Here is a 9,024-nt window from a genome sequence, read left to right as displayed (position 1 = left end):
CATATATATCAAAGGAAAATCATAAAAACATCAAAATGTGAGTTTTTTTAAATTTAAGTTTGCTTTTAAATAAATATAACAACAAAAACAATATCTGCTCTGTTGTTGCAGAGCACAATGAAACAAATCTTAGAGTTGACACAGCCTCTCCTCCTGCCGTCTCCATCCTCTGTGTGCAGGGGCCGTGTCAGTCACTCACACTGACACCGGGCAGGTAGCAGCTGCAGCTGGGGGAAATCTTTATGCTACCAATGATTTGAAGTTATTAGCTGTTTTTGAGATGGTCTTTTTCACTCTTATCAGTAAAGCACGGACAAAAAGCATCAGTGTTGGTGGACCCTCAAAAAATGGTCTCGAGACCGGTCTCGAGACCAAGACCGATCTCGAGTACTACAACACTACTATTAAATGACCCAAAACAACCAGAAGGAGACACAAAATTAACTAAAAAAAGATACAGAATTACCTCAAGGAGACACAAATCCACAAAAAGATGCATAACGACTACAGAGACCGATCACCACCACTAAATCCATAGGTCTCGCTCCAGTGTAGGAGAGGTGGTGGGGCCCTTACATATCTGTGTCCAGGGGCCCTAATATCTTATATTCCACCCATGATCACAAACAATTACCCATTCAGCAGACACTGAACAACACTAGCGTTAATTTGAGTCATGTTTCTGACCTCCTCCTCAGTTTTGGTCTCCGCCAGCACCTGAAAGAAATATCTGGCCCTGTGGCTGCAAAATGCTCCTGCTAGTCTCTAAATGTGTCTGTGTGTCATTTGGTAATGGGTAGGTAGGGTACAGTGGGTTAATCAGACTTATATTTATTTATCTATTTATTTATTTATTTATTTATTGTGATAAAAGTTGCCTGCAGCTACGGGAAACCAGGTGAATGAGAGCAGTCGGAAAAAACTGCAAAGTTAAAACTAAAAAAAGCTGAAAGACACTGTAATGCTGTTCAGAGCTGAGAGACGCTGCAGAGTTGGGTGATGATTCTCTTTACATTACACAATATCCCTTTAATATGCTGTTAATAAAAATAATAAGCAGTAACCCTTTAAATGACACCTGAGTGTGAGAACAGTAAAGACAATACACAAAAACAAGGAAACAAAGACGCAGATGTGACTTTATAATATTTTTATTTCAATTGTCTTCACTGGAAAGTTGCTTTCCAGATGCCAGCATCCCTGAGAAAGTGTAAAATGCAAATCTTCCTGACAGCCCCATCAATGAGCTGAAAAGGGCCAGCCACAAGATGTTCATGTCTGCAAAAACAAAACCCTGCAAGGCCGCCTTTCTCTTGTTTAATCACAGACTGGCCGGCACCTTCCTGTCACTTAAGAGAGCCATTTGCTTTGAGACGAGGAGACAGTGCCTCCCTCTGCTTGGCAAACTCACTGCAGGGCATGTGCAGAGCTGAGAGCTGTCCATGGTAGTACTTTGTGAGGAGTAATATGATTGTTTATCCCTTTGCTCTCTAAAATCTGTGGATCCCAGGAGAGCGCTTTGGTGAGCAGGCTTATTGGCATCATGTCAGCTAGAAACACATAGGCGAGTAGATAAAAATAAAATAAAAGGGTTTTAATAGCATTGAAACAAACTAATAAACACAAACTATCAACTAATCCCCTCTAATCCCCCTTTCATAATCTTTCTATGAGGTCTGTAGACAGAGAGCATTGCTACAGTTTTGACCAGTGTTACAGTTGCTCTGGAAGTCTGTGACAGTCGTTCACGATGCCACAGAACTCTCAAACCGTACCAGTAAAAGCGTAACAATATTCAAAAGCCATCAGCTTGTGTGTGGCTAGGTGGCTGTTGAAGAATTTTCCAAGGGATGGTTAGCAGCAAGGCAAGCCTGACCCCTGTGTCATTCCCTCCTGTTAGCCCACAGTCTGCTGGACTCCTCTCTATGCGGTCATCTCGAAGCAGCCTCTGCGGTGCGTCTGCATGTCTCTCACCCTGCGGATGGACTGGATCTGGGGGTGGTGGGCTCCCCAATCGTTCCAGTGCTTGTAAGGGCCCAGTTCAAACACATACTGGTAGCCACGGTAGCCAGGGTACTGGTAACCCACCCAGCTGTGTGTGGAGTAGAGAGAGACAAATGTGAACCACAAAGAGCTACGTGTGTAGTTGACTGCTAAAGTTATGTTTATATTTACTTTATTCATGTGTTAGAATACAGGCACAAGTTATTTATGACAGGTATGGCGCAGTAAGGCAGTTCAGTGCACATGACAGTAGGAGACTGTAGACAGCATATGCAGTGTTGAAGTATAATAACGGGTAATATGTAAGGATATACTGAAATAGGACATCGAGTTGGGAGTGGACCGTACAAGATGTAATTTTGGAAGGAGTTGGCCTTTTTTGTTTTTTTATTCCTAACCCTGAGCAAATTGGCTTGATTTCTTTTAAAGACATGGGAAGAAGGCAAAGAAATTAGAGATTAGTAGAATAATTATTTTTAAAAAAAAGTAAAATAAAAAAGTAAAGAAATTACTAAAGAGAGAAAATAAAAAAATAAATTTAGTAAAAAAAAATTAAAAAGAAAAATTAAAAACAAATGAGCAGGGAATCACCTGGAAAGAGTGACTAAAAATTATAATAATTCTGTAACACAATTTTAAAATGTCATAATAATAACAATAATAATAATAAATATAGTTTCCCTAGCTTTTCTCCCTATTTTTTTAAAAATCATTTTCTAAATTTATTATTTTTTTTGAAATTTGAGGGACATTTCTTACCAAGTTGCTCATTGCCTTTAATAATTTTGGGGTTTGGGAGAGTCAGACCGACATTTTTCAACATTTTAACACATTAACGATAAAATGATTAGTCGACTAATCGAAGAAATAATCGACAGATTAGTCAACAATGAAAATAATCGTTAGTTGCAGCCCTAGACCTCAGCATTCACCTATACTGCTTATGCCACATGCAACAGCCTCTGTCATGGTGATTTGTCTTGTCTATCGTCCTTGTGTGTCCAGTTTACCCTGCCTTTGTGCAGAACATCAGGGAACTCTCTTGCATGGTCTTTAGCAGTAATTTTAGTTGGTAAGTGTCACACATGTCTGCATCTTCACTATCAGAAACAAGGAAGTGAGTTTGGTGACGTAATGCTATGATGATTGCAGCGACTGGACAAAATTACAAGGCAGAATTCACGGGGGTTGATTGAATTTGCATGAATTGCAACATCCTGGAGGGGCTGCTTACTCTATTAGCAAAGCACTGACAATGTCCAATTTGTTGTTGCTCGATAGATGATTTGACACTTTAAAAAATCCTCCTGAGACCCGAACTTTTGTTTGTTATGCATTTTTAATTTCACCTAGCTATTTGGGATCAGTAGGACCTGATAAGAATAAAAAACTAAACATTGTCAACGATGATTAAGTCTCATTGTCTTCAAATGAGATGATAATAGTAAAATAAACCAAGTTTCAACCATAAAATGTGATCAGGTTTTGTACCTTGCTCCTTTTTTGTCAGGATTAGCTGCAGACTGACTTGGCAGAGATGGCTGCCCTCTTGTTTTTACATGGATTAGTGTATTGTGCTCTTACTACCACTAGATGGCACAAAAAAGTGTCTACAAATGAGGACAACAGGTCTAAGTCAAGCAGAATGAAGTATAAGGTCAAGTAAACCCAAAATGTGATGTCCTCATATGAGGACACAGGGCCTCTGGAGGATTAAGTCACTTTCTCTGACCATTAGTCACCACCTAGATAGAAACAACCATAGAGGGATAAAAAAAGGAACACTTACGTTCCACCGGTGACCTGAATGCTGGCAACACGGTCCTGGAAGCCGTAAGACCACAGGCTTGGGATATCCTCATCGCACACCTCCATCTTACGACCCTCGAAGCCTGGACATTCATACAGGCAAATCTTGTGGTCCTGGGGGTCCTATAAGAGACACACATCTCTTTTAAATCAGTAACCTACTTCTCATACAGATGCTACCTGAAGATGTTGTCGGTGCAGCTTCTGATTCTTTCTCTGTCCCAGATATTAGCCAGTAAACGAGATATAAAACAACAAACGTAGATAAGTATGCATGAATACAATTATTGTGTAATAATGATTAAGGGGTTTGGATAGAAATGTTTTAGAGGCCAGGGCCAAACCTCTGAGGGAAGACACTGAATCCTTGTACTTGTCTTCGTGGCTAATAAAAGCTTAATCCAAAAATACAGGCAGTGGAATGAGTCTATAAATAAACATATAACTGCATTTATAAAAAGCACTTCCCCTTGTGCCAGCAGGAGATGGACGAGAGGTCCAAACAGAGCTAGACAACAGTGATATAACACAGTACTTGCAATCACAACAGACAAGAGGCACAGAAAATAAACTCTGCAGGCTGATCCCAACTCACCATTTTGACAGGCCTGACCGACATGAGGCGGTCACACCTGTAGCTGTTGGACCAGGTGTCCCAGCGGGGATACTCTCCCTTCTCCAGCATGAACATCTCACCGGTCATGTTCTGCTGCTCGTAACCCACCCAGCTGGAAAGACAGAGATAGACAGACACATATTTTGCTTAGGGAGGAGATATGCAGTGTTATCACACATTTTGATGGCAGGTGTGGGGATGTCAGGAGATGCAGCACCCTCAATATTTAGAACATGTGCATCCTCATAAAAACATGACAGCAACAGAGGGCTTATAAATAAGGTCACATTGCAGTTGCTCTTATATATAGGCATAGAAAAAATATGGGAAAATTAGAAAAATAAGAAGTACAAATATGCAGATTATGCTACAATATTTAACACATATAGAAAAAATATTTTTTAAAAATAAATACATTTTAAAAAAATAAAGAAAATAAAAAGAAATATATGCCCACTATGCTAATATATTAAACACAAATAGAAACATATGAAAACATATATTAAGGAAATATAGAAAAATATAAAATTAAGAAATATGCACAAATATGCCCATTATGCTACAATATTTAACAAATATAGAAAAAATATGAAAATATAAAAAAATGTTAAAATAAGAAATATAAGAAATATGTATATGTGCATTATACTAAATATGTAAATAAAATAAAATACAAATAAAAAATAAAATGCTGAGAAATAGGAATAAGTCTGTCAAATATAAATGCAAAAATAGTATAAATAAGAATGAAATAAGATTATCAGTTGACATGACTGAAATGACGTTGACTTACGGTCCACACTCGACCCTGATGGAGCCGACTCTGTCGAAACCCTTCTCACACAGGTTACGGCTCTCTCCAAACAGGTCCATCCTGCGGCCTTGGAAGTTCTCATATTCATAGAGGTATATCTGAAAGGTAAAACAAGCTGAATGCATTTATTTCTGAGGTGACAATATTTTCAATGCATACTTTTAGTTTTGGGAAACAGTAGAAGTACCTTGTAATTGCGCAGCCCAATGGCAGAGTGGCTGCCAATGCTACCTTGAGCACCTGAGTGAGACATGATCAGGTCTAGAGAGAGAAGCACAAAGTCAGTTAGCCATTTGCACAAAACACTGAGGGGCTATGAAGAGAGTGATAACTGCTTCTTGTTTCTCTGGAATACAGCATGTACACCGAGTGGTGTGTAGAATGGAAGGTGTGTGAGCACAAGGATTCCTCTTGTTAAGAGTCGTTGAAGGGATCCTTCAGCTGCCCAATCCATTTATTCATCTTTTTTTTGTAAGCAGTTCTTCAAACAGTCTTCTGTCTCTTTATTTTGTGATGGTTATAGTGAAAGTGCACTTTAATAAACAAACCAAGAACAGGCTGAATGTGCATCCTAATGACGCCTTTAAAGAGTTAACTAACACCAGGCTGAAAAGTGTTCTACTGCCCTCTGTGGTTGAACATCTGTTTCACCCCTGGCCATGATCACAACTGATGGCTGTGGTTGGATGAGCACCTGTAACCACACCCAACAATGATGTCATGGTGCACTTACAAACCCTCGAGTACACTACTCCATCAGTGCAGCAAAGTAAGAAGTTAAATCAGTGTAAGTCACAGAAAAGAAAACAAGACTTTCAAGGTTAAAACATATTGTGAAACAGGATATTTCTGTCTTCTGGACGTATGTTCTAAACTATAAATCTCAAGTCTTTTCACCCAATTTAAATTTGAAAATAGGCGAAAAGTAAGCTGATTTCTGCGATAATGTGCAGCAAGCATAGGCGTAGATTTTGTTCATTTCATGTGTTCCACCACCCAGTACTGAAACCAAACCTACACTGTTGCATGCATGCATTTGTAAAACAAAGTTGTTCTCTCTTTTTCCAGTAAAAGTCTAACTGAGCTCTTTTTAATGTTTTGCTTTCAAGTCCATCCTCAAAGTGGTGTTTCCTCTCACTTTCCCATCACATGCCCTGAAGTTAGTCCTCTCCATGAGACTAAAAACACTCACTAACCAGCCACAAACTACTAATCTGCCCAAATTTCTTAGGATAAAGGATTTGGCACATCTTTCTCATCCATCTCACCTCAGGAGGAGCAGCACTAAAACATAAAATCATACCCTGCTGCATTTTATGCCAATATTCCATCTATTCAGTCCAACGTTAAGGTTTAAGAGAAGAGCCAATCCTTTCTTGGCTCTTTCAGTCCAAGAGTGAGTAGACAGGAAAACCACAATATCCCCCTTAATATGAAATGAATCTCGCAGTTCTTAAAGAGTGAGTAGACCTCAGAGTGGAAACTTACAGTTACAATTGCAGGCTGAAACGGACCGACCTTTGGAGAGAGTGATGGACGCAGGCGTCGTTAGCGGGGATATATATATACATTCACATCCAGTCTGAGTCTATAGAGGCTGGATTCTGACTCCTCATTGGCTGCGAGCTCTTTGGAGCACGGTGCGAGGTCAGAGGTCACGCTGCTTATCTGCGGGCAAGTCGTGCTGACTCGGCTGCCTGTTTTGTTGTCCAGCACCATTGTGGGGGACCGGGGACAGTCACTGCCATCAGCAGAAAGTTTGCTTTTCTACACGCGCGCACACACATCCACACCCTCACACACACACACACGCACACACACACACACACACACACACACACACACACACACACACACACACACACNACACACACACACACACACACACACACACACACTTACTTTTGCGGACACCACCCTTACATTCTGTCCCTCACTTTCTTTCTGAACTCTTTCTCCATTTTCCCTCTCCTTCCCTTCTGTCATTACATCCAGCTTCTCTGTGATCTGTTTGTCTTTCACCTCCATATTCTCTCTCTTTCTATTGATCCTTGGTGCAGCCGGCCCAAGCCTTTGAGCCCTGTGTGTGTAATGTGCTGACAGCAGGAGCAGCATCCATCTCTCTATTGTTTGGGCAGGCGAGTGTCGGACACTGTTTTGCGTATTATAGTGCTGGACAGGCTGTATCCATACATGCACATCTCATACAACCCCACCCGCACACTCATGTCATATACACACACGCATTTGTGCATGCACACTAACAGGACCAAAAGGCCACAGACTATTTGCCCATGAATATCTCACACCTGTTGCAGTATGCTCTTTTAAATGCTTGCAAAGCCAACTGCAAACAGACAGACCTCATGAGAACATTGTGATTTCCACCTGATGTCATGTTAATGATTTTGATGCAGCTGTTTTAAAAGTGAGGAAATATTAACAGTATGAACTTATGAAAGGAATGATTATAGAGCATAGAATAGGACCCACATATAACATGTAAGCCATTTCAGACATTTATAGAGTAGACACGGGAGAAAGAACAGAGACGCAACTTGATCAGGTTCCCTCTGATTCAGAATATTCTGCTCTTACTCCTCAGTTTGAGGGTTCGTGCACAGGACTAGTGCTGCTATCACCTGTGTGACCACCAACATGCAGCCCGTCCTGCAGGCCAGGGGAATTTTACCCCAACCCCATTTTAAGAACAGGATTTAGATGTGTTTCTGAGGCTAATATATCCTGGCGTTATAGTTTTATCTTTACCTTTTCAAGTCACGCTACATTCACAGTAACAACATTTATATTGGTCTGTACAAGGTCACCTGACAGACAATGTCAACATCATGTCTCTCATCATCTTTCTGTGTGTGACTGAAATATCAGTTTGCTTAACCCTCTGAAACCTGGAGCGTCGCTTTTCTCATGCTGCTTTCAGACATCTTTCACAAGTATTTAAACCTTTGTCCCACAAACTGCAAATAAATAAAATATTTTGAAAAATAGGGAAAAAATATTTATAATCATTATCTTTATTATTGCATTTTAAAATTCTGTTACAAAATTATTAGAATTTTTTTTTACTAATTTCTTGCCAGTTTTGGGGGTTATCTCTTCTTTAGTGGTTCATTGCCTTTTTCCGAAATCAAGCCAATTTGCTCAGGTTTCAAAGGGTTAAATAAGCAATGAAAAACACAAATATGACAGTTTCTATGTTTCAAATTATAGTTGACACTCAGTTTGCTCCCAAACAAACCTCAAACAAATTTACTGTTTCAGACGTTTATTTGATTCCAGAGTACCAAAGCCACAGCTGGTAACTTTTACAAAAAATAACTGTGTGCCATATTTGCCAAAACTGTCTCTGTATTCTGAAAGAAATACGTGACACAGATAGTCTGTAAAAAAAAATATGTTCCTTCTCCTTTTTCCACTGCTTCCAGGGACATCTAGAATCTACCACAAGGCACTGAATATGGCAAGCCGTTTTAACATTTAATCGCTAGACTGGATATTCATTACTGATATCTGCAACATTATTTTGCCTAGTCAAAACTCTTATTCAAGATATCTGTAATTCAATTTTGCCTAGTCAAAACTCTCATTACAGATATCTGTAATTCAGTTTTGACTAGTAAGATTCAAACTACTTTTGCCATTCATGTGTATGGGGTTTGTCATTATAGATATCTCCAATGTAGTTGCGGATATCTGCAATTGTTATTGCGGATATCTGCAACTGAATTGTGGATATCTGTAATTCCAGTTTGAGATATCT

General features: G+C 39.6%; 1 protein-coding gene across 1 annotated transcript; it reads right to left on the bottom strand.

Annotated features, from left to right (window-relative positions):
• Window positions 1–1,135: 1,135 nt before the first annotated feature.
• On the bottom strand, window positions 1,136–6,882 carry crybb1l3 (crystallin, beta B1, like 3). Its single transcript, XM_050074345.1, has 6 exons — window positions 6,732–6,882; window positions 5,431–5,504; window positions 5,223–5,341; window positions 4,409–4,541; window positions 3,794–3,936; window positions 1,136–2,092 (listed from the first exon to the last, which is right to left on the bottom strand). The coding sequence occupies exons 2-6, from the start codon at window positions 5,494–5,496 to the stop codon at window positions 1,924–1,926; spliced, it is 630 nt and encodes a 209-aa protein (XP_049930302.1). The 5' UTR covers window positions 5,497–5,504; window positions 6,732–6,882; the 3' UTR covers window positions 1,136–1,923.
• Window positions 6,883–9,024: the final 2,142 nt, after the last annotated feature.

The sequence above is a fragment of the Epinephelus moara genome, chromosome 2, assembly GCF_006386435.1.
Source record: "Epinephelus moara isolate mb chromosome 2, YSFRI_EMoa_1.0, whole genome shotgun sequence".
NCBI classification, from domain to species: domain Eukaryota; kingdom Metazoa; phylum Chordata; class Actinopteri; order Perciformes; family Serranidae; genus Epinephelus; species Epinephelus moara.
Note: the sequence above shows the minus strand (reverse complement) of the source record. Positions and strands in the feature narration are given on the sequence as shown.